A 26,263-nucleotide genomic window follows, 5' to 3' on the forward strand; every position below is an offset into this window, starting at 1 on the left:
CTTTTACATGGGATTTTCAAGGGGATATTCCGTGAGTTTGATATAACCAATAATCAATATATCCGGGTTTGACTGTATTGCAGATCCACGCACCAAACTCTTCCCACCGCGTGCAAAGGGCTAGGGAAGGCTAACGAGCAGATTCTCTTGCACCTGCTCACCAATACAATGTTGTGCCCGTCTACTCTTAAGGGAGGACATCCCTCTTAGAAACATTTTTTTTTATTTATGGCCGGATTTGCACCATATTTGCACCACTTGTGTATTTTCTCGTGCTCATTCCGAAACTGCAAACTGTTTTTACCTATAACAGGTAAATTTAAATATATTAGGGAAAACTGATCTTTTGTTTGAAGGTAGCATGGTTAGTACACATCAGACCTTGAGAAGAAGATTTTGATCCTTAAATAATCTAGAATCACAAAGGACTGCAATAAGGCATAAATGAGCATTCTTGGATATCGAAGAAAGTTGTGCCTTGTCAAACTTGCCAAAAAAAAAAAGCCCATTGTGGTGACTGCGACAAATTTTGATAAATTTGGCAAACAAACAATGGTTGAAAAGCAGTGTTACTGCTGAACTTATGATGTTATCTTTCTGGCAAAAAAAAGGAATTAATAGTGATAGCTGCTATAGAAGCCACGATATCGCTCCTCCAAAATGGTGACTGTGCACAAAATTCAATCTTGAGAAATAAGTGAAGAATGTTTTTGGCATATTTTTAATTACTAAGGCTAACAGCAACTTGGTACAATGAGTTTTGACTGGTTTTTAGTGTGAATGCACCATTTCCCATTGAGATAATTGACCCTGCAACTCTGAAGGAAATTTATTTCGACAAGGTTTGCGATTCTGCAGGCCGCGCGTGACAATGTTTCGCGATCGCCGCTGCCACTGCGCCGCTAACTTTTGAGTGCTCCATCTGTCGCGGCCATGAACACCGCACAGGTATCACATTTTCATCTGCATCGTCATAATCACAATGCTCGCATGCGGCACCTCGAAATCGCTCGCTGTCCTGTCTATCATGCTGAGCACCACTGGTTATGCCCTTATCGGCCCATCGCAGAGCGTGGGTGCTTTATCACTTATTGCAGATAACAGGATGCCGCATTGCTGCGTCACTGGCGCACCTCTTATCTCAACCTTTCTCCTTTTTTCGGGCCGTTATGACAATTTTCAGTGTTTTATGCTGTGGTTGGGACGACGGAACGTCTCTAAACCATTTAGGCCTAACTATGCGACCTTTTCAAAATGGCGCCAGACCGCAAGTAGTCGACGCGTGCAGCCAACCAAAAGTGGCCATTTGGGTCACATGCTTTCGGAGCTCAATAGCTCCGAAAGCATGCCAGTCATGACATGGGAATAGCCTGAATCTCGATATTTCTAACTATACCAAAATGATGCCAATGGAGAGCATATTTTTTTATCTGCGGCCGATCAAAACTCGGCGTGATTTGACCTCAATTTAAAGGGCCAAGCATTCAGATTCGCTACTTTGGAATGCTGTAACATGCGAAATAGACGCTATTTTTGAACCAAAATTTGCAGATAGTTGCGGAAACGCCTCAGGACCGCGAGAATGAAGAAATAAACAAGTCAGATTTTTAGACAGATTTTCGACGGCAAAGAGCCATGTCCCCCCTTAAACATTTTGATCCCCAATATAACGGGCTGTGCTCGCACTGTGGGCAGGTGTCTGACACCTACCACATGGTGTGGGCCTGCCAGAAAAACCCATCCTTGCTGCGACCCTGTCCAGCTGCTGCACCCTCGAGGCCCAAAAGGCATTAACTCAGCGCACCCGGGCTGCAGCAAACGCCAATTGAGTGCCTGTCTAGGCAGACATCCCACCTAGTGACTGTACCTCTCTATAAGTTAAATCTCATTACAAGAGACACTGTTACAAGAGACACTCGGTTATGAGACACTCGAAAATGGTTTGGTTGGTTTTCCTATGTCTGCCATGTTAACAGCATTGCATACAAGAGACATGATTACAAGAGACACTCTGTTACTAAGGACAACTTTTTCAAGTCCCTGGAATAAATTCTTCACTATTTAGAAGAGACACAACCCAGGTGTGCTCATGCAATACAGCTGAAGCGTACCAACTCATAAATGATGTTTTCAGATTCCCTTAGCTGAATTCTGTTAAATATCAGCATAGCTTTCGCTGTATATATCAGGAACTGAGAAAGAGTGCTTCCCCATTATTGGGAAGTCAAAATGACCCCAATGTTTCAGCCACTGGCATCGCACATTCGAAGCAAATCAAAATGCATGAATGACATCCAGCATTTTTAACTCCTTGCTGTTAAAATTTGATCACAACATGAAAGCTCAGAATCTCGATGCCTTTCTCTTTGTGGACAATGCTTCTTGCATCACCAAAGTTCTCGTGCTCAAAGCCACCAAAGTTATTTTTTCCCTCCAAACTCCACACCCTACTTTCAACCAAGAGACAAAAGTATTATGCACTCTGTCAAGTTGCTATACAAAACAGGATTGGTAGAACGCCTTTTGCTTGATGGGCAATAAGACTGTACAATAGTAATTGATGCGAAGTTTGCTGTTCAGGTGATTTCAGGTCTCTGGAATATTTTCCCTCCAAACTCCACACCCTACTTTCAACCAATAGACAAAAGCATTATGCACTCTGTCAAGTTGCTGTACAAAACAAAGTTGGTAGAATGCCTGTTGTTCAACGGGCAGCAAGACTGTACAATAGTAATTGATGCGAAGTTTGTTGTTCAGGTGATTTCAGGTGTCTGGAATGGCCTGAGAAGGGAAGCTGTGAAAAACCGTTTTATATAGGCAGGCTTTAAATGTGATGGAAGGATGTAAGAGGGCCCATATATGGATACTATGAAAAGCTTCCTTGAAGATGAAGCTTGAGCGAGCATCCAAGAGACTGCTGAGGTACCAGAATCTATTGAGGAATTTGTTTCTGCAGATGTGAGTCTTGTGTGCTTCCGAAGAGCCTACAGGCTGTGCGCAAGTTGATGGCACATGTGCCATAGAGGATGACTACGAGGACATTTCAGAGTAAAAGTGTCAACATCTGAGGGTCACGAGCATGTAAGAGGGCTTCAAAAGTATTAGAGCAACAGGAAGGCTTGCAAAGTGTAGTGCTTTACCAGAATTTGGGAAGGAACACACTCTGCACTCACAAAAATACAGTCGACGACTGATTTTTCGAACTCTCAATGGACCACGAAAATGTTCGAAAAATCGGGCAGTCCAAAAAAACAAATGTGCACCAAAAAAAGCTCAATTTATTGCCTATTATTTACTTGGAGGCCGTTAAAAGTCATGAATGCTTTTCTGCACCACGCTCTGCTTCCGTGCTAACAGGTCCGCCTGAATTTCACTTGCATTGGCTGCGCTGCTGCAGGTGGGTCATCGTCGTCATCGCTCTCAGACTCCACAAGCACTTGGAAAATAATTTCTACATCTGTGAAGCCCAGCGCACAGTTCCAACTCGTGGTCCACGACTGTGAACTCTGAAAATGAGACGGCTGATGAAATGATGGAATTTCTACACCAGCAGTGCGAAGGTCGTGAATGAGCTGCTCACTGCCTGACAGCTGCTCGACGACGCTCTCCTCGTCCAAGGCAGCCAACTCGTCATTCAACACAAATTCCGCGTGGCGTTACCTATTGCGCAGCGTTGTGGATGTTAGACTTCCACGCATCGGCGAGCGTGCTAAGTGCTCCAAGCAAATCGACAGAGTAGGTTTTCCCACTGTCGAGGCACACCACAACCACCAACCACCTGCCGCGTTGCACGCAAAAAAAAAAGATCTTTTTAAAATCCGGAAACAGCTTCTTGAAGAACTACAACCACCAACTACCAACCACTGGATCACAACACCGAGTACATTGAGTGTCTTCTCGCTGCCTCGTTGCACGCAAAAAAAAAAAAAACTCAATATGTGGAAACAGCTTCTTGAAGAACTGAAGCCGATTCAATTAAATGCGAGCAACAGTAGCGACAGAACGTAGTTCTCGCATCAGCATGACCACGGCTAGGCCTACTTGCTACACTTGGCAACACATTTGAAACGCACGGCAAACACACAGGAACAGGCAGTCGAAGTGATCATGCTAAAAGAAAAAAAAAACATTACAAGGGTTCAACGCTGCTGAACCAAGTATTGAGTGAAAGCATTAGCTGCGTGTGACCAAGCATTCTTCTTCTCTTTTTCTTCTTCCTCAGCCCACATACTTGTATAAAGCCCCGCTTTAACTAAGCCGTATGAACGTGCCTCAGTGGCCTATAGGGGTAACGTGAATGCCAGGGTCCTAGCAGGCTGATTCTGACATAACCATCCCATGTGAAACGAGAGACCCAAGTTGACAGCTCCTGCCAGCCCATCTGGGGCGTGACGTCACGCGCTGTGCCGCGGCTGTGACCGCGCTACGCCGACCGCTTGAGTTGGTAGCCCAGCTCACCCTAGTGTCACGTGGGGTGTGACGTCACAGCGTCACGTGGATAAGACGTGGCTACCGCCGCGCTACGCTGAAGGCTGAAAACCTAGAGTAGTACAGTCGAACCCGGATATATCGAACTCGAAGGGGATCGCGAAATAGTTCAATATATCGATAATTCGATATACAGAAATGGGCTTGGGACGGCACTTACGATGTGAAAAAACGATACTGTATTTGTCGCGTAATCAACTCAATCGCATAATGAACCCACCCTCCACTTTTGCACTCGAGAATTTGGAAAAAAAATGCGTTAAGGCCAGCTCACTCACATGCAACCGATTAAGCGACCAAGCGATCTCAGCGACGAGTGGCAGCGACAGAGCAAAAAATTTTCAACTTCTTGGAACTGCGTCCCTCTGCTGTACTAGCCACCGCCCGCCGAAGCTCAAAACAAGGTTTCTGTGTCGCCGCGGCAGAAATCGGCAGCATTATCGCTTGCATGTCGCACTCCGTTTCTGTCGTCTCATCCACAGCTCATTTCTTGGCAGCGTGCCAAGATGCTGTGCACCGATAACGTCGCCACGTGTTTATCTTTTGATAGCTCCTGCTGCGGCGGGGAGCGAACTTGGCAGACTGCCCATGATGGCTTGATTGCACAAGCCTGGTTCGATTTATCACGCCGCACTTGGGGCGGGCGTAGTCTACTGCCACAAAATCATTGGAAAGCGTGATAAAGTAGCTGCAAATGCTGTGTGAAGCGCAAAATACTTAAAGCCAGTGTCATGATCGCAGCTGATCGCGTGCTTTCGTTGATTCATACGTGCAAGAATAAACGACCCCTGCAAAAAAAAAAAAAAAAAGCCGCTTTCTAATGCCATATCTTACGCTACGCCGCATGTACAGCACAACGATAAAAACTAACGACTCTCGCAAAAAGAAAAAAAAAAGATAGATCTGCCGCTTCTTAACTTCCGCAGGCGCCATAGCCACGTCAGCCGCCCCGCGCAGAGGGTTCGCAACACACGATGGAGAAAGCGTCCGACGTTCTGTCTGAAAACGGGCTGAGCTGGCTTCGCGCATGCGTAGCGCATGCGTAGCGCATGCTACTGCAAACGAAGGCCAGGAAAGAGGAAGGAGAGAGATAGCTCGGCAAAAGAACGGGCACACCCTGCGCTTCGCTCTATCGCATTTTTCCACTCTCGTTCCCACCAGTTCTCTCTGGTTCATTCACGCACATGGCTTGCAAACGTCACGTGCTGGTGCGCGGGAAACGATAACCGCAGATGTGCGTGCCTTTGGGGAATGGGCGCGGCGCTGCCCTAGCCGAACTGTCCCCTCTCATTTCCTCCGCGCGTGGCTTGAAAACGTTACGCGGCAAACGGCCGAGGGTGATGCGATCGTCATTGGGGAAGGCACACTTTCTAGTGCGTGGTGCAGAGTTCGATATATCGAACGACTGGTGAAACTGAGTTCAATATATGATGCGGCTTTCCTATACTTTTACATGGGATTTTCAAGGGGATATTCCGTGAGTTCGATATAACCAAAATTCGATATATCCGGCTTCAATATATCCGGGTTCCACTCTATTGCTTTCGCAATAAAAAACACTCCGGCAGCGAGCAGCGACGGCAGCAACGTTGTCTCGGAAACGGCAGCTGCTACGCAAATAATATAGCCTTGATCCAGTGTCAGTTTAGCTGAGGAGCGGCACGCATGGCCGGCACCGGTTTCGAGGCTATCGAAGGAAAAAGTAAACAAACAAGATGGCGGCAACACTGCTCAAAATATGTGGCAGTTGGCCCGGCTCATGCTTGGAATGTCCGAAAAATCGAATAGCCCTTCTTAGAGTGTCCGAAATTTTGAGCAGCGTAATACATTGACTTTATAAGGTATGTCTTGGGGCTGGGAAAAAGTCTGAATAATCAAGCATATTCGAAAAATTGGGTGTCCGAAAAATCGGTCATTGACTGTACATACTAGTATGAATAACTTCTTTAAGCTTTCCTGGACAATTCCCTGTTAATGCGTGTGAATGCATTTATATGCTGATGTGCAATAAACTGATCACCATAGTGCTTTTAGAATTTTTGGTTACAAGAGACCTTGCTACAAGAGATCTTTTTCGGGTCCCTTGTATGTCTGTTGTAACAAGGTTTTACTGTATAATAATGTTTTCACCACCACCACCACCCCGGCGGTGTTGCCAGCGGCAGAGCACGTGCTTTCTACGGATTGCACATGAGTTGTTCAACGACCACTGCCTCACCTTGTTTTTCCCAGTAGACAGCTCCAGCCAGGTGGCAGAAAATGTTACAAGAATTTGCGACGCTTCCAATTTACAATGGGAGCAATAAGTCCCTAATGAACTCTTTCTTCCTGCGCACCGCTTTGATGGAAGTGTCTATTTCTGCCTCCGAGGGGGCACAGGCGATGCAGCTTTGGGATAGGGAGATATAGTTTCGTGCCTTATTGAAAACTTGAAAAAATCACTTTTCTGCGAAAAGCAGCTTTACAAATTACCAACTTCACTGTTCCCCACATTTTGTTTGTCGATAAAAGGGTGTTATACAGTGAAACCTCGTTATAACAAACAGTTAAAAAATCGGAAAATAGTTCGCTATATCTATAATTCGTAATATAAAATTTCGTGGAAAATACATGCAAGAGCAGCAAAATTCAGTCAGAGAAGGCACAGCAACTCAAAGGGAGCTTACTTGGCTCACGTCTATTTATTTACGTGTGAAGTACTACATTATCGCAGCCTGCCTTTTTGTGTGCATTCCATATCACCCCCTGTTCCACAGTTTGCAAATACTATGGGCAAACCCACTGCCCTCAGTAGCACTGCAGTGGCGGTGCAGTAAATGCACTGCAGCAAGCGTTTCTTGTGAAGTCGGAATGTTCTCATCGTCTGCAGGGTCAGCCTGAGCTTCATCTGCGGGATGTTCAGAGACTTCTGCAGCGATTTCGGCGTCCTTTATTACAGCCGTGGTCGCTGTGATGTCGCCACCTACAAAGTCTTGTACAGTGATTGTTGCGGGCATGTCACCAACAAGAAGCGAAAAACTGTTCCAGGCCTCGAACTCGCGGAGCTATGCTTCTGCTTCGTCGGGATCGTCACCATTGTCACTTGATGCACGGGCCTCTGCTGGAACAGAACCTGCGTCCCGAAAGCAGTTGGCAATCATTTCGCCTTTCACGCTGTCCCATGCCGCTTCAAGCATTTGGATTGCTCCCAGAAGTCAATCTTCAAGTCCTGCTTCATATGAAGCTTCATGAGAAGAGTGTCAGTTTTCTCTTATAAACTGCCTTGAAGGCCCTGATGACACCCTGATCTAAAGGCTGCCTCTTGTCTGTAGAGTTAGGCGGAAGAAACCTAACTTCAATGTTATTGAGTGCGACATCTGTGTTGTGTGCGGTACAGTTATCAACAAGGACACACACTTTGCAACCCTCGCGCACAAGCTCACAGTTCTGAGCATGCAGCCACTTCGGAAAAGTGCATGCGTCATCCAACATTTCTTGTTTGAAGCATACTCTACGGGGAGTATGCGACCCCTTTTCATGCATCTCTGGGTTTTAAATCTCCCGATGACGAGTTGCAGCTTCACAGTGCTGTCCATGTTGGCGACAAGCAAAACAGTGATCCGGGCCTTTCCCTGCTTCCTGCCATGGCACGGCTCTCCATGCACGTCAAGGGTATGCCTAGGTTCAGTTCAGTTCAGTCGTTCAGTCGTGTCCGGCTCTTCGTGACCCTATGGACCATGTCACGCCACACTTTCCGGTCTCTCACTATCTTCCTAACATCACATAACTTCATCTGCAGTGCATCAAGGATGCCATCTAACCATCGCGTTCGCTGCCTACCCCTTCTCCGGCAACCCTCAACCTTTCCCAACATCAAATCTTTCTCCAGCGACTCCTCTCTTCTCATCAGATGACCAAAGTAGCTGAGCTTTAAGTTTAGAATTTGACCCTCCAATGAGCAGTCAGGGTTTATGGTTGACAATATCGACTGATTTGATCTTCTGGCAGTCCAAGGAACTCTCAAGAGTCTTCGCCAGCACCACAATTCAAACGCGTCAATTCTTCGGCGGTCAGCCTTTTTCACAGTCCAACTCTCGCATTCATACATCACAACTGGAAAGACCATAGCACGAGTTATACGGATCTTGGTTGGCAGACTAATGTCTCTGCTCTTTACTAGGCGGTCAAGGCTAACCATTGCTCTCTTTCCCAGAAGCAGGCGTCTCCTAATTTCATGGCTGCAGTCTCCTTCCATGGGTAACCTTGGAGCCCAAGAAGAGAAAATCTGTCACAGCTTCCACTTCTTGTCCATTGATGCTCCAGGACTTGATAGGGCAAGACGCCATGATCTTTGTGTTTTTAATGTTCAGTTTAAGCCCAAACTTCTCACTCTCCTCTTGTACGCGCATCAGAAGTCTCTTGAGTTCCACTTCACTTTCTGCCAATGAAGTGGTATCATCCGCATATCTAAGGTTGTTGATACGTTTTCCAGCAGTCTTCATTCCAGCTGAAGACTCGTCCAGGCCGGCCTTCCTCATGATGCACTCTGCATATAGGGTAAATAGGCAGGGCGACAGTATGCAGCCTTGCCTCACTCCTTTCTCAATCGGAAACCAATCAGTAAGACCATGCCCAGTTCTGACTGTGGCCTCTTGCCCTTCATACAGGTTCCTAAGGAGACAGATGAGGTGAATTGGAACTCCCATCTCTTGGAGAGCTTGCCACAATCTGCTGTGATCTACGCAGCCAAACGCTTTCGCATAATCAATAAAGCAGAAGTAGATGGGTTTCTGGAACTCTCTTGATTTTTTCATGATCCAGCGAAGGTTGGCAATTTGGTCTCTAGTTCCTCTGCCCTTGCGAAACCCAGCTTGCACGTCCGGAAGCTCCCGATCCACATACTGCTGCAGCCTACCTTGGAGGATTTTCAACATCACCTTGCTAGCATGCGAAATAAGCGCGATCGTGTGGTAGTTGGAACAATCTTTGGCACTGCCTTTCTTTGGAATGGGGATGTAAACTGACCTCCTCCAATCCTGTGGCCACTGCAGGGTCTCGTTTCATCTGCATTAAAGATGTCTTTGGGTTGCTATTTTGCAAGGATTTGTGGCCACTCCTCTTCCATTTGCTTTCTGATGCTCTCGCAGTTAACGCATCGATCTTTAAACATGATACTGTGGGCAAATGAATAACTTTATGAAGCAGACCCGCTCGTACGTTCCGCGCACTGGGGCGCCGATGAGTAGCTTCCATCAACAGATGCTGCCATAACCTCGGGTAACGACGCAAACCGAGGTCGCCAAGCTCGGTTTGCGATAACCGCAGTTAGTGGTGTAACCTAACCACGGTTTTGCGTAACCGTGGTTACGCTAACCGTGGTTAACCCTGCCCATGGCAAACTGGCGAGTGAGGAGGACGGGTTGACGTGAGCACGCCCGATGGGCCTTGGTACACCAGCGAGCGCGCGGTAACCGGAAGTTCATCGAAGTGGCCTATTTCTGGGCGGAGCTTTGAACTTGCTTGTATTCTTTATTTTTTTTATGACTCCCTTCGGCGCATGAGTTGAGAGGGAAAATTGGAAAGGTCATTTTTAATCGCTGCTATCTCTTGTGTTGCAGAAGTTAGATCGAAAAGTTTTGCGGGAGAATGATGGTTGGTTCAATATCTATCAATGTTATGGCGTTGTTTACCCTGCTTGGTGACCATTTCTGTGGACCTTTAAGATGGCACTGTTATGCATCCCCCCCCCCTCCCCCACTTTGTGTTGAAAGTGGTCACTCGTGCAGTGTGGTTGATGGCAGTTATGAGGCCCCGAACACGCCCAACACCCACACAGATGGAGTCAACTTCTTTTCACGTGTGCTTTACGTTGTCAGGAACACTATTGGAAAAAAAGCTTTTCGACTCCTGAGACCAGAGTGTTTCTCCAATAGGTGAACAAAAATTTCCTGCTGGACAGGGCAGCAGCAGGGCAGTAGAGGAAGGGGTCAGCACCCGCATTACTTTCAGCACTCAGAGATGGCTTTGTGATGCTAGCAGAGTGCAGTGATATTGCAGGTGTGTACAAAACTTAATTGGCGGTAAGTTCCTTTATCAGGTGCTCACATAGTGCCAGCATGCTTGCACTACCGCCAATTTGGCAGATGGAATTTTAATGAACTGTGAAAGCCGACCAGCTAGATCATAAGAGTGGCACCAAAGTCGTTGCCCACAGGCGACTGAATGGGACAAATTAGACAGAAATTCAGTGTACCACACGTTTTTGTCTCATTGTGCAAAATTTGTGTGGAAATGCCCTTTTTGCTTCTGGTCTGCAGGGATTCCCATTCATGGAGAGCCTGAGTGAAAACAAGCCGCTGCTCTATAGCCTGCTTATATCGGGGATCTCAGTCGTTGCACTTGTGATCGGCATCGCACCTGATGTGGCCAAGCAGTTTGAAATCGTCCCATTTCCTGCAGATGTGAGTATCTTCTTCGTTTTTGGCACTCTATTCATTCCAGTAGTTACCTCAAGCCCTCTTGCCAGTATCAATTGTGCACGCTTGTTCTGAATTTATCAAAATGATTATCATGCCCAATTTGCTTCTTAATTAAGTTGTTATATGACTGCTCATGTTTTTCAAGGCATGAGGTACTTCAGGTTTCACTAAAATGCTAATTCAGCCTGAAAATAATGAGGCAGAACTGTGTGTAATAACTATAAGTTCAAATTAGCAAAGGCCGGGACTTCCGATCATTGCTTTGCCTTCCGTAATACATGCGGAGTGCGCAGGGGGCACCACTGACCATGCAATTTAGGTTCGGGGAGGCCCGTTGTGGTGAGTGCTGGTTAGGTGGGTCCTATCTTGACGCAACCTGCAATCCGAATTAACTGGTGGGAGCCTGCTCACGTCTGAGCCGTGACAATCATAGACTTCATGAGCATCGGCCAGGACCGGGCTGTTGGAATGATCCAAATTTCCAAATTAACTGGCATCAAATCAACGAGATTTTAATTTTTGCACTCAAAATGAGGGCATAGTATTACCAGCATATGTCACGTCATATATTGTGCTCCCATGACTCATTTGTGCAGAATTCAGTGTGCAACCATTATTGCCTCCTTGAGTATATTTGCAAAGCTGTTTTCTTTTTTTTGTTTTTTTTTGTGCAGTCTGCAACACTTAAGGGGGGAGGCTACCCTTGAACACCAACTTCTTTATTTCTCGAGTTATTTAAATGAAATTTTCAGGGTAGGTTCATAGTACAAACATTTGGAGAACTGCCAAGTTTCATGGAGCTGGGCTCATTGGTTCTCAAGTTAGAGGAGTATATCAAGATGGTTTACATAGATCCCTTGGGGCAGACCTGGAGAATTTGCAAAACATGCTGGCGTTGTAAAATTCGTTATGGTCATTCCTGGATAGTGTGGGGTTGTAATAAGGGGATAAATCCGTTTTCCCCGCTTAAGGGGCAACACGGCTCTTTGAGACGAAAAAATCGATTTCTTGAAATTGACATTTTCAGAATCTGTAGCTACTATTCCTTTAATTCGCCAGGTTTTATATCTCGCGGTGCAGTTTTTGGGCCACAGAATCAATTTATAGCATTATTGTCAGCTGAAATCCGCGCAAAAACCTTTTTTTTCGAGGTGCGTAGGTCGTTTTCTACACTCGCGATCGCAGCCATCTTGGTCTCGTTGGAAAGAGCGGCTTTTCTTTTCCCATTTCCCGCCACAAGTGCCTCCGCCGGTTTACTGGTGACGTTGAAATACGAGCATAAAAAAGTCCAAACACTCGGTTCTATTCGTCGAGCTAGCACACGTGATTGAAAAGTGCGCTTTGATTGGCCGCGCAAAGTTCCCGTTGTCTGCTCCTCCACAGGCGACTCATCTCTCCTTGTTCAGTCGTAGGGTTGTGACGAGTGCGGCACGATGTCGGAAGCAGCGCCAAAGTTTGCCACGAGTTACAAGTTTGGCAAAAAGAAGAAACGATCAGCCTACAACTTCAAGAAGCGCTCAGTTCCTTCGGCTGGAGTCGAGAATAGTCCGCCGCCAACAGCAAGTGATGCCGAAGCCGCGTACAGTACCGAAGTGGACTTAGGCCTAACCAGATCGCCGACGAGTGAATGAATTCCGGACAGCAGCCGCATTCGGCACGACACCGAAATATTGCAGCGTACGGAGTTGTTGCAGAGAGAAATGGAAGCCCAAGAAAATCTACAAGTTCTTTCGTCAACACCGGCCACCAAGCGAAAGATGGATTTTTTCACTCGCGCTGACGATTTTGCGGCCCCGCCATCGGACATCGAGACGGGCTTCGTTGTCGTCAGTTTGGACTCGATGAACGCGTTGGTGTCGTTTGTGAAGTGCAAGGTATGCGGCGGTAGCGTCACGGTAGGGAAAGGTGAACGTGAATATGGCCTCGCCATAAAGATTATTATTGAGTGCGCGTGCTGCGGTGATGTTGCGTCGGCGGGGAGCTCGCCTCGTGTGAACGGAAAAGAGGAGTGCAACTCGTTCGTTGTGAACGTCCTTGCTGCGCGCGCGATGCAAGCCACCGGGAATCGACAAACGGCACTCAATGACGTTTTTGCGACCATGTACATTTTGCACCGTGGCCTCCACAACAAAACTTGGCAAAGGTACGTGAAGAAGAAGCTGGCGCCAGCAGCAGCTCTTGCTGCCGAGAAGCAAACGTCTCTGTGCGCGCAATCGGTCCGGGATCTATATGATGAGTTGCAGGTTGTGAATCCCGGAAACATTGCTGTGTCATACGACGGTTCCTGGATGACGCGCGGCCACTCGTCCCATATTGGCGTCGGCATGGTCATTGAGCTGTTTACAGGACTGGTTCTCGATTACGTGGTCCTGAGTAATTTTTGCGCTGGTTGCGAGTGTGCTCCAAGCGAAGATGACCCGGCATACAAAGTTTGGAAGGAGACCCATGCACGCCAGAAAAACACCACCAAGAAGGCTGGTGAAGTTGAGGCTGCTCTCACCCTCTTCCAGAGATCACTGCAACGGCACAACCTGAGATACACCACCTTACTCTCAGATGGTGACAGCCGCGCTTTTCTTGCGCTGCAGGATGCCCGGGTGTATGGGCACATTTCAGTTCAGAAAGGAGACTGTACCAACCATGTACAGAAATAGATGGGCATGAGCTTGCGAAACCTCATCACAAAACATAAGGGCTCTGGTTTGGAGAGCCTTGGTGGTAAAGGCAAACTGACCGCGGACCTAGTGGCAAAGTTGACAAGCTACTATGGCTGGGCCCTGAAGACTCACAAGGGTGATGTGCAAGGAATGAAGAGGGCAGTGATGGTCACTTATCGCCACATAACATCAAATGACTTGGTGTCGGACCACAGCTATTGCCCACTAGGACCGAGCTCATGGTGCCGGCAAAATGCAGCAAGAGCTAAGGGTGAGACAGCCCCTAAGCACCACTACAATCTGCCTCAGCACGTATGTGAGGCCTTGTTGCCCATTTATGAGCGCCTGTCTGATGAAAGGCTTCTTGAGCGGTGCCAACGGGGCAGCACTCAAAACAATGAATGTCTCCACTCCCTGATATGGTCACTGGCACGAAAAGAACAGCATGCCTCACTGTTCATGGTGCTAGCTGCTGTGGCTGAGGCTGTTATGAGATTTAATGCTGGTTGCCAAAACTCCTCTGCAGCAATATTGAAAGAGCTGCACCTCAACCCTGGGACACCAAGCATGAAGCGCATGGCAGAGAAAGACCACTGCCGAGCAGTGGCATCTGCAAACAAGTGCAAGACCACTGCAGACATGCAGCACGTTTTCAGAAAACACCATTTGGGTGGCCATAGTCAGTCTGACTACATCCCTTGTGCCTTCTAGTCACTTACATTGCAAAATATTGCAATATTTTCTCTACATTTTTGATTAAAAGAGAGCCAATCTCTTTTTTCTCGTTTTCTCAAAACACCGATTCTTGACTTCTTGCTTATTTGCAGAGGCGATATCTCTGCCTTCAATGGAGGTAGAAGCATAATTTTCGTTGTGGCATGTAGCTAAAAGTACAAAGCACACAATGTTAGGAGCAGATTTTGCAATTTACGTTTTAAAAATTTTAAAATTTTGCTGTAGGTCAGACAGTAGGGCACCCACATTTGAATGGTGGACTTTGAAATGCTATAACATCGCTAATATTTGTTTTATGAAAAAAGTGCTCCTAACATTGTATATATTAGTACCTTTCTAGTACCTAGCAAAGTGTCAATATGAATTTTTTTTAGTGTGGTTACATTTTTATTGTTTCTGCAAATTGTGAACAGTTAATTTCATCTATCTTTTGAACTAATTGGCCAATTGGAAAAATGGTTACATTTGAAATCAGCACAGGAAACTAAATCAGACTACCTATTTTTATCAAGTTTGGTCAAAATTAAGGAAAACAGCTTTAAAAGCCATGTCCCCCCTTAATCGCGGCTGACTCTCACAACCGCTGACCCCACCCAGTGATTGCGTGCGCTACCGAGCGCCCGCTGACCACTGCGGGATGTGCTCTTGGGAACAAAGGAGCAGCACGTGCTGACAACAGACAGGCATTTATTGCTGCAATAACAACAACGCCAGCTAGCAATAAAACACACTAATGAATACAGGTCGTCTGACTCACCAGCAATGCTACAGGCGAATGTTCGCCCATGCTAGGGCAGGGGATACACTCCAAGGCCGGACAAGACGGGCAAGCAGGATAAATCCTCGCCGGTGACTGCGGAGTACCGTGAAAAGACGTCTGCTCGCGTCCAGGTCCTGATGCCGAAGAAAACCGGCTTTCTCACATGCGCAGTGGGGAAGGTTCCGTGACTCCCCATCTACCGCGACGCTGGCGCCATCTCTCAATAGTTAACGGTAACCACAAATGCTGACATCATTTTGCGATAGCTAGAGTAACTACTGCGGGGAAAGCAGACTTTAAAAGGGACGAGGGGAGATCGTTCCCCACAATAGTTACCCCAGGGTAAGACAATTCCCTTTTTTCATCCAAGTTTCCTCGCTGAAAAATTGTCTCACAGTCCCAAAATCAGTGTTATTAATCAGACCTGCATTAACCAAATTTTATTTCTTTGTCATTGATTCCAGACACAATATCTTAAAAAAAGCAAATTGTCTTGCCCTTAAAAATTTATTGAGGTATGGAATAAAAGAAACTTCATGAAAATCTGATAAGCGGTTCCCGAGATACGACTGTCCTAAGTAGCCACACTAGGCAAATAGTGATTCTGAGAAAATGGCCCTAGAAGGTTGAGAGAACGCTAACTTTTTTGTGCATCAAGATATCTCAATGAAACTCTTTGGGCAGGCTCATAGCATGGACATTTGAATAACTATTAAGTTTCGTAAAACTGTATGCTGGTTCTCAAGTTACAGAAGTATATAATATGGGTCACATGGGTCCAGGCCTGTAGTTTGCGGAATGTGTCGTCATTGTGAAGTTCATTGAGGTAATTTCTGGATAGGTATCGTGGGGCAAGAATAGGGGCTTTTTTTATATTTCCTTTTTTAGTTCCACTGCAACAGATGCTAGGACGCTGCAGGCATCAATTCAGTCGTCATCGGCGCGCCTCTCCATGAGGATGTCCTTTGCTTCCGTGCACTGAACGCGTGTCGAATCTCAAGGCATCGTAAGTGGCCACGCAACATTTAACACGTTGCTCGAAACCATTCAGAAGGCACGACGAGAGATCGTAAATCCGGCAATGGAAAAAATGGCGAAAGGCGAATAGAAACGCACGAAGTACAAAGACAGCCAACGACAGCAAAGAGCCGAAACAGATGATGCGGGGACGTAGCTAACAGAGACCGATGCGTCGGTGGGCGCAGCGCAGCAGCCAATAGCAGTCGCCCGACCCCCTGCGCTCTCACGGAGCGCGCGCTTTGCCCAATCGCAGCTTTGAATTCGAGCGCGGGAAACTCGAAAGCCGCCGCGAGGCTCCCAATCAGAAGCAAGACACGCCTCGACCGCGCCGAGGGTGGCAGAAGAAAGCGCAATAATTCACAAACAAAACGAGACCAAGATGGCAGCGCTCAGTTCGGCGAGAGAGGAATGGCGCGCGCGCACGAAGTTTGGGAATTTTCGCCGCTTGCTCGCTGCTTCGCGGCTCCCGCCGCTTGTTGTACAATTAATTTTGAGTGTTTCTACGGTGAGCTGGGCATTGATAATTACAGAAAGGGTAGTTTACAAGACATACTACCGGAATATATAATCTTCCAAAAATCTACTGTTTCGCTGTTTTTCGGTTTTCAAAGGTCGCGTTCCCCCTTAAACTTTCAAAGGACGCTAAAGTCACTCGGGACTCGCAAAAATGTTTACTGCTGTTGCCGACTGATTTTTTGGACTTCAAATGGATGGGAAAAATGTCGGAATACATGAACTGTCCAAAAAAAATGAAGAAATGGAAAAATATAGGTAGTTTCGGTTTATCAACTTGAAAATTGTCACGGGTTGTGCCTTGCCTTATTTTGCACCTGCGTGAGACTACATTCGCTTGAATTTGCACAAGGGTCATGTATTTGTTTTGCACATTTCACAGCAATGCCAGTGCACTGATGTCCAATATCATTGGCTGTACGCAGCTGATGGACTTGCCATTGGAGTCGGACTCGTTTTATTAGAGCGCAAGCTCCTGCGCAACGATTTCGTCATCAATGGGCTTCACGCACAGTTCAAGGTTATCGTGAACGCTCTCAAGCTCTCGGTATATAGCAGTTGCCGGAATGTTCATTCCACTGCTTCACAGGTTGGCAATTAGATTTTTGCCATCTTCTGCTGCTAGGTCGTACCGTATAAGCTGTATTATAGGTCGAGTGGGAATAGTCGACCCCCTTACTGTGAAGTGAAAAAAAAATAATAATAATAAAAAATTGAGAAGCGCATACAGTGAAATCTCATTACTACAACGCCACATTAACGAATTTTTCAAATTAACGAATTTTTAAGAATCCCGGCAGATTTGCTATGTTTTCAATGTAAAACTATTTCAAAATTACGAATTTCAAAATAGCATATATTTTAGAATAACGAACGTATTTTATTTCTTCTATAATTTCGGAACATCAGTATTACGAATTCGGCTAAAATTAACAGCGCCGTAGCTTGCAACTCTTACGTGAAACGAAACAGAAACCGCCGATTCCGTGTGTATGGTCCGTGGGCTGTAGCTATCATCATCAGGACATCTAGGACCAGCTCCTAGCACCACCATGAAGCTATGGTTTATTACGCAGTAACCAGCAGGCCTAGCTGCCTGCGTTTTTTTCTTCCTGTGTTGTGTGCCATACGCGGCTCGGTCGTTTGTGCGTTTGCACGTGCAGGACGGTATTTTTATTAATTTTTTTGCCGCAGGTTATCTTATTGCAAAGTTTGCCAGCAATATTAGCCAGCGAAGTGCCAAGAAGATATGAACGCAGCTGCTTTCACTGCAAGAAATCGACGCAGGGAAAAAATGATTCGGCCTCTACAGACAGCTAGCATTGCCCCATCGACTGCCGCTATCATTATGAAAGACTGAGGCAAGATTTTCAAAGTTCAGGGGGCATTGAAGATGGGGTCATAGAGAACATTGATGTCTTGTATGGACAAAGTCCGTACTTTCATTGCTCGGTGCAATCATGCACGCAATGAGGTGTTCCGGAAGGTGGAAGGTGTATGTGCTGTAGTGGTGTAATGTAGTATGCGGTCGTGTTTGCTGCACGCGGAAGAAGAAGATAATTGATTTCTTCAAATAAATTAGCTTTGGAGTCGGTGCAACATTTTCACTTGAGGTTTTGCTTGTCTATACACGTGCCTACTGCCAAGGTAAATCATTTTCATACTTAGGTTTGACCACTGGCTTATAATCGCAGATTTTTTATTACAATGATATTTCAAAATAGCGAATGATTTTTTGCGGTCCCGCGGGATTGGTTATATCGAGATTTGACTATACAGTCGAACCCGGATATATCGAATTTTGGTTATATCGAACTCACGAAATATCCCCTTGAAAATCCCATGTAAAAGTATAGGAAAGCCGCGTCATATATCGAACTCAGCTTCACCGGTCGTTCGATATATCGAACTACGCACCACGCACTGGTAAGTGTGCCTTCCCCAAAGACTATCGCACCATCCTCGGCCATTTGCCGCGTGACGTTTTCAAGCCACGCGCGGAAGGAATGAGAGGGGACAGTTCGGCTAGGGCAGCGCCGCGCCCATTCCCCAAAGGCGCGCGCATCTGCAGTTATCGTTTCCCGCGCGCCAGCACGTAACGTTTGCAAGCCGTGTGCGTGAATGAACCAGTGAAAATCGGTGGGAATGAGAGGGGAAAAGCGCGATAGAGCGAAGCACAAGGGTGTGCCCATTCTTTTGCCGAGCTATCTCTCTCTTTCCTCTTTCTTGGCCTTTGTTCGCAGTAGCACGTGCTACGCATGCGCCAATCCAGCTCAGCCCGTTGTCAAACAGAACGAGGGACGCTTTCTCCAGCGTGTGTTGCGAACCCTCTGCGCGCGGCGGCTGACGTGTCTATGGCGCCTGTTGAAGTTAAGAAGCAGCAGATCCATCTTTTTTTTTTTTGCGAGAGTCGTTTGTTTTTATCGGGCTGGTTGTGCTGTACGCGCGGCGTAGCGGAAGATATGGTGTTACGAAGTGGCGTTGTTTTTTTTTTTTTTTGCGGGAGCCGTTTATCTTGCATGTATGAATCAACGAAAGCACTTGGTTAGCTACGATCATGACACCGGCTTTTAGCATTTTTCGCTTCAAAGAGCATTTGCAGCTACTTTATCACGCTTTCCAATGATTTTGTGGCAGTAGACTATGCCCGCTCCAAGCGCGGTATGATAAATCGAACCAGGCTTATGCAATCGAGCCATCACGGGCAGTCTGCCAAGTTCGCTCCCCGCCGCAGCAGGAGCTATCAAAAGATAAACGCGCCACGACGTTATCGCTGCGCAGCATCCTGGCACGCTGCCAAGAAATGAGCTGCGTATGAGACGACCGAAACGGAGTGCAACATGCAAGCGATAACGCTGGCGATTTCTGCCGCGGCGACACAGAAACCTTGTTTTGAGCTGCTGTGGTGGCTTGTATGGCAGAGGGACGCAGTTCCAACAAGTTGGAAATTTTTTGCTCTGTCGCTGCCGCTCCTCGCTGAGATCGCTTTATCGCTTGCATGTGAGCGAACTGGCCTTAACACTTTTTTTTCCAAATTCTTGGGTGCAAAAGTGGACGGTGGGTTCATTATGCGAGTGAGTTGATTACGCGACAAATACAGTATTGTTTTTTCGCATCGTATATGCCGTCCCAAGCCGATTTCTGTATATCGATTTATCGATGTATCGAACTATTTCGCGATCCCCTTCGAGTTCGATATATCCAGGTTCGACTGTATTTACATCGGCTTTGTCCCTGCATCGCCAGAGCTACAATCTCACTCTAAACTTCAGCAGAGTCGTCGCAAGACAACTCTTTCCTGCTTGCCACCTCCCAGACTGTGTCATCTAGTTCTATCAAGCGTGTTGCTTACGCAGCATTTCTTGAAAGGTTGCATGCGAACAGCTGATCCTGTTCGCGGCGCCGCATGCTCTTTTCTGAAACGCCGAATATTCGCTGAGAGAGCGGCCATGTTGTCGTTCACTTCTGCTAATATCAATTTTTCTGGAAACCCACTGTAAACTGTCTCTACATGTTATTCATTGCTAAAGAGGCATTTTATACTCTCATAGGTTGAACGAAAGAGCGCAGGCGAAGATAAATGCGCTTGAGATGGAAAAATAAATGCCAGCAACTGCAGGATGTCTATACAGTTTTGGTTGTTCGTTCACGAGCAGGCATGCCACTTGTTGCCAGACTGTGCCTAAAGTTCTGCTAAAGACCGCTATGCAAGACGAGGGGCGACTTGAGCTTGCTCTTTTGTGTAAAAATCCCAACCTATATTCCAGTTTATGCGGTAGTTGGTTGTAACTGCACTGTCAACAACAGACTATTAGTTGCACAAAACCCAGTGTGCTTAAAGCAGTTAGCAATCGCTGCTGCCTGGATGGTTTTCCACAAATGGCAAGCATGTAAACTGCCGAAAATGGCTCACAGAGTGATTCCTTGTCATCACCGCACAGGATTGTGCAGCAAAGCAGGCGGGCTCGACATTGCTTTTTAAGATATTGAATCATGCCCTGATCCATAGGCTACAGTACCCCCGTGGTGTTCGGGGGTAAAAATTCAAGCTAGATGGCCTGAAGATTGCCTACAATGCAAACAGTGCAATTGCCAATTGGATCCGGAACGTGCAGGTCAAGCGTCATGCAATCCTCAAAGAAACACTGGGTTATCCACGCTTTGGAGTTGCTCATGTATCATACTAGCAAGTTTCTGGCGCCCTTGAAGCATCTTGGGTTTCGAGACTTTCTAATCACGAGGAGTGGAAGTTTCTCGGTACTGGTCTTGTTTGCGCCAACCATAACAGTGATTGTTTCTTTGCTCTGCTGCCCTCCGGAACGTGTGTCACCTGGAAAATACAGCAAATGATCTGGCAATGTCTTAAAGAATAAACCTGTTTTATCATAATTAAAAACGTCCTCAGGTCTGTAGCTCTGCTGGACAGAGGTTAAATTCTTTGAGTTGTATTCTGCCTAGAGCACTGCATGCGCTCGGGCCGGGCCAGAAAATTGTTGATTTGCCAGGCCCAGGCCGGACTCGGGGTTGACATTGCGAGCCTGGCCCAGGCCCAGGCTTCAATTGGTAGGCCTAGGCCAGACTCTGGCTAGCTGTGTACAGCTTCTTTCAAAATGAAGGAAGCCCACCGCTAAATTCGGTCCAGTGGTTTAGGTATAAACCACTAATACTTTTGTTGATGCCGAATGAGAGAAACTCATTTTGTAGACAGAGTTTAATCAGCGCCCTAGTGTTTTGTCTTTAGTAAGTTCGGATACTCGCCTGCCGCCATTCAACGATGCAAGCCAAGAAAGTTGGAAAGACAAAGCGGAAACTCAGGAGTATGCTGCACTACAGTGAAGGCCTTATGGAGCGCTGTAATGCATGACACACTGCTCGTTTGCACGAAGACACGCCCGCTACAGTACACAACACCAGTCATCACACACTGTCGAATCTAGCAGAAGGTGCCCTGTATCTTGGTTTTGTGTTACTACTAAGAACTGGACATTTGAAGCCTCATAAGAGCCGCTGGGGGACCTTTAATCGATTGCCCGGCAGGCAGCTGTCTGTTCAAAAATATCCCTTGATTGGTAATATTGGCGGAGCCCAAAGCGCAAAAAAGACAGGGACGTGAGAGACGTACGTCTCTATCACGTCCCTGTCTTTTTTGCGCTTCCGGCTTTGCCAAAATGAGCAAACTCCACCAACAACTAGCCCAAGAAACAGCCGTGCTGAGCCCATTTATTGTCTGCCTTCGCATCCCCCCTCCCCCTTTCCCAGAAAAAATTCCTATTTTACAAGAAACGGCATTGCATAAACTTGACCCATTAGGTGATTTCTAATAAGGAGCAGCCATAATTCATAGCTTTTAAACACACATTGCGCACGATACCTTTAAGTAAAATGCCTTCCCCCAAAACTTTCTTTACCAAACCTTTGCTTCTGCAGGTGCTATGACGGTGCCCTTCTCTGCTGAGAAGAATGTTTTGTAAGGTTTTTCTCCCACCTTGATTTATTATGTACTGGTTAACCAGTACATTTTTGAGGCATCTGCGCAGACTTACTTTGCTGATCCTGGGTTGGGCCTATTCATGGAAGCACGGCCCATTTTGGGTCTGATCCATGTGAGCATGAACCCGGGTCAGGCCCAGGCTTGGAGCCATGGGCCTGGGTTGGGCTCAGGCTTCAAATTGTTGGCCTAGGCCGGGCTCGGGAAAGAAATGTAGGCCTGTGCAGTGCTCTAATTCTGCCACAGTTCCCTAGTTGACGGCTCCACTTTCGCTGCACATCTTCTTGAAGCATATTCTATGCCTCTTAAAGCCGCAGAGCCATCTGTCAGTGCACTTAAGTTCTCAATGTTCATCTTGACAGCGAGAGTCTTGGCCCTCTGTTTAAGCATGTCGCTGAAAACTGATTTCTTTGCCAGCACTCCTGTCAGCCACAGTTGAAGTGCATCTTTCAGCTCTTGATGGTCACCCTTTTGGTCGTTCTTCTGACCCTTGAGTGTGAATTCTTTAAGGCAGACAATATTTTGGTGTTGTTTCGGACGTAGTTTGAAACTGTCTGCTTGGGCGGCTGTAGCTGCTTTGCGACGTCTACTGAAATTGGGGCATTGCAGTAAAAATTGGCATAGGCATCGTAGAAGAGAGAAAACGTTTTCATTTGTTAACATGCATACGGTCATAAGTGGGTGATTAAGCGCTGTGCACTACATTTTTTACAAGTTACCTTTTCAGAACGACTGTGTACTCTAGGGTGCTAAGCTTTCACACTGGAATAAAGCAAGAGTCACTGGGCTCATGTTTGCTTTTGCATTGTCACAGGTGTTAGCACTTATCATGAGTATTTAGGGGTCTCTGATTAGCAACTGGAAGCAGCCAGGACCCATCTGCATTGTTGGGGGGAGTTTAGGCTGCATAGTGTTGGTATTGTTAAGACTTGTAGTTGATGCCTCTTTGTGGTGGCTTCTTTAATGGTGTCAGTTTCTGTGCCGCAGTGTTGTAACTTAATGCGAAAGGGCACCATAGCATTTCCTGTTGGTGTTTCATGGCAGTGCATATCGAAAGCATGTTGGTGATTGTTTCGCTTGAATGCCCTTTGAGGTCTGTCGATAATAGGCAGTTTTTAAGGTAAAAGCCTTCCTAGGCTCAAGGAATAAAATCCCGTGCGTGAGAGTTGCACGTGAGATCTTTCATATTCCGCCAGATGGTGGCAGGAACACTAGACAAGAGTCTAGTGTTCCTGCCACCTGCAATCACCAAGGGACGCCACGCAACTGGAACGATGATGTACCGTCTAAACTCACACTTGCCAGAGAAAGTGCGACAGACACTGCGCCTTTCCTTTCCTGTAAACCAATTATAATTATATATAGCACTGCAACAAACGCCGATAAGAGGCAAACGATGAGAAGGCAGTGATAGAGGAAGGGTAGGCTTTTGCCATTCTCCTTTTTAGAGACATCTAAGAGACCCTCTAATTTTATTGTGTGGCTTTTCACTTTGGTGCAGGATTTCGAGTCTAATGTTGGCTTTTAGTGCAATTTGCAGTCACCATTGAAAGCTAAAATTGGTATTGAAGAACAGAAGTACTACACATGGCTGCATCACTTATTTGTGGATACCTAAGCCACACTGTAAGGCAGGAATGGAGGAGAGATTGAAAGAAAAAGGCCTGTATTGGAGGGCTGTGCAATAATTTTTACCTTCGAGGGGTCGTAGGTGCATTGACATCACACAGCATGTGGTCACAATGGTAAAGAAGAGAGTTCTTGATTTAAAAATTCTATACCTTCAGCAGTATTGCCATGGACCAGGGCTGGATATTGCACCCCCCCCCCCCCCCCCCCTTTTTTATATCATTCTTTCAGGACGTCTTTTGTAATTCGCTTTGCTCATTCCAAGACACTTAGTTTTGATCTTCGAAGTTTCTGACATTGCTATTGCACAGACAGCTGAAGTTGTGCCTCCTTTTTGTTGTCTGCAGATGCAGCAAATCATCCTGCAAGTGTTGGCGCTCGACCTCATCTGCAGCTTTGGGGTTGACCGCGGCTGTCTTCTTCTCTTTGGCAAGGGGAAGCTACGGAACTCTTGAGTGATATATGTGTTGTGCAGTGGCCCGGCGATATTCGCCTGCAGTGATACACACTCTGTATATGTGTACCATCACTTCACTCACGATGATTATATGGGACACTGGAGTTTATTTAAGAGCGTGCATGGAGGAGTGAAGAAGAATGCATGCATAGTTTTGTCTTCGAGAATATGTTGTCCTGTCTTCTTGCTTTCGTTTGAAATGTCATTCCTGTGGCTGCTTAATAGCTTTGCTCAGGAAGCAGCAGTGCCACTTTGTCTTTTGCTGCATAAAAAAGTATTGTCAAACAAACAACTAACTGACTGTTCGAAAGGACTGAAATAAGAATGCACGCAGCTACACACTAGCAAATTGTACGTGTATTCGAGCACCTTTGTTAATGTCTCCTGCTTTCAATAGGGTGCCTGGAGTAGGGGATAAAACTTACCTTTGAGGAACAATAGGTGGTTGTGGTAAAAGGGTGAAGAGCTGAACCCTAATTGGTTCCAGCCCTTCCGGTATACTGTTTAACAGTTTTCAACATAGGTTGTCCTCATAGCACGTGCCGTAAAAACCTGCATATAGTACAGACCTGTATATTACGGATGTACATTCGGGATAACAAAAAATTAGCAGATCCTTAAGCTCCACCTTTAAGGGCATGATGTAACAGCATTTATGGCTTCCCTTGCAGATCCTACATGAATTTGCTACTCGCTTTATCCCTTATTTTCGCTTCTTGGTTAGCTCACAGTTGTAAGCTGCCTCCGACCTTTAACGAAGCCTTACAAATGTGCCTGCAGAGCCTAAGGCTAGTGACACCAAGGGTCCTGGGTTTGATTCCCATCTCAAAGGAGCTGCCTGAGCAGCTCCTGCCAGCTTTGCCACAAGTCATGACATGTGTACCTTTAACGTTACACAACCCACCATACAATCTGTGCCCAACCATGGCACCTGCCAATTACCACCTGCCAGAGGTATTTTTTTTCTATTACGCAAGCTTGCCGTAAGGCATATTATAAAAACGCATGTAAATTCTTTTCCATAAGGAACCGGAGAAAGCTCCTGCTCTTATTGTTGTCGGTGAGCCATTTGGAGAAGTCCTCTTCCCTTGTTGCGGTTAGTTTGCTCACAGTGCCAAAGCAGACACCAGATGTTTTGCACAATGGGGCTTTTCATGGCGTTGTACTGCTTCACTTGCAGTATATACGAGGAAATTTCACTGAAAGATTTTTTTTTTGCAGTGCTTTTACGCTTGGCTACATGAATCGATGGACTCCTGGAAAGTGTACATGCTGCCTAGCAGCACCCTAAACCGGGTGTTAAAAAGGGGCACACATCTCAGTGATGCCACTGTTCTGTCAGATGCTTCAAACTGTGCCATCCTGATAAAGGTTGGAAACAACTGAGCCGAACTGCTACAAATTGACTCTTGAAATCAGTTAGCATCATGCACCTGCTATCCGGTCAGACAACTTTAAGCTGCCAGTTCCAGTGAAAATGTGAAAATCTGTTCAAGCCCACCAATGACTGTATGAATGTGCCTGCATGGCCTAAGAGTAGTACAGTTGAATCCCGCTACAACAAAATTGGTGGGGCATACGAACAATTTCGCTGTCACGGAATTTTGTTTTTGAAAATTTACAGACTTGAGCAAAAAGAAATTTATTTCTAGAAGTTTGTAAGCTTTGTTTGCTTGCGTTTCACTGCCAGCAGTGGTGTCACGCGATTATCACGCTCTGTTAAGAACCATCGCAACGTCGTCATCGTGAGAGCCCAGGAACTTCCAATAACATCGAAGGCATCCATCACCTGCGGCGAGGTTGCCAAGATGGGTGAATCCTGGGTGGAGTCGTCTTCAGCATCAGACGGCGGCTCTTCCGGCTTGCCAACACTTTTAATGATGTTCTCATCACTTAGCTCTTCGTAGACAAGCACATCTGCGTCAGCGATGAAGTAATCGTCCAGTTCGATATCGCCAGGGATGTTTCCTGCATCCTGGAGGGATTTCCAGGCCATACTGATCCTCGGAGTCAACGATGATGGAACGTCATCTTTCGTGGCTGTAGCTGTGCTAGTCG

General features: G+C 46.5%; 1 protein-coding gene across 2 annotated transcripts in view; it reads left to right on the forward strand.

Annotated features, from left to right (window-relative positions):
- Positions 1-24,372, forward strand: part of LOC146183215 (endoplasmic reticulum transmembrane helix translocase) — a 196,061-nt gene extending 171,689 nt beyond the window's left edge. For both annotated transcript variants that reach the window (XM_084609087.1, XM_084609088.1), the window contains exons 24-25: positions 10,785-10,928; positions 24,096-24,372. In XM_084609087.1, coding sequence (XP_084465213.1) covers positions 10,785-10,928; positions 24,096-24,203 — 252 coding nt within the window. In that variant the 3' untranslated portion in view covers positions 24,204-24,372. The remainder of the gene's footprint in view (positions 1-10,784; positions 10,929-24,095) is intronic.
- The last annotated feature ends 1,891 nt before the right edge of the window (positions 24,373-26,263 follow it).

Source organism: Amblyomma maculatum, chromosome 7, assembly GCF_055883805.1.
Source record: "Amblyomma maculatum isolate TAMU_Amacu chromosome 7, ASM5588380v1, whole genome shotgun sequence".
NCBI classification, from domain to species: Eukaryota; Metazoa; Arthropoda; class Arachnida; order Ixodida; family Ixodidae; genus Amblyomma; species Amblyomma maculatum.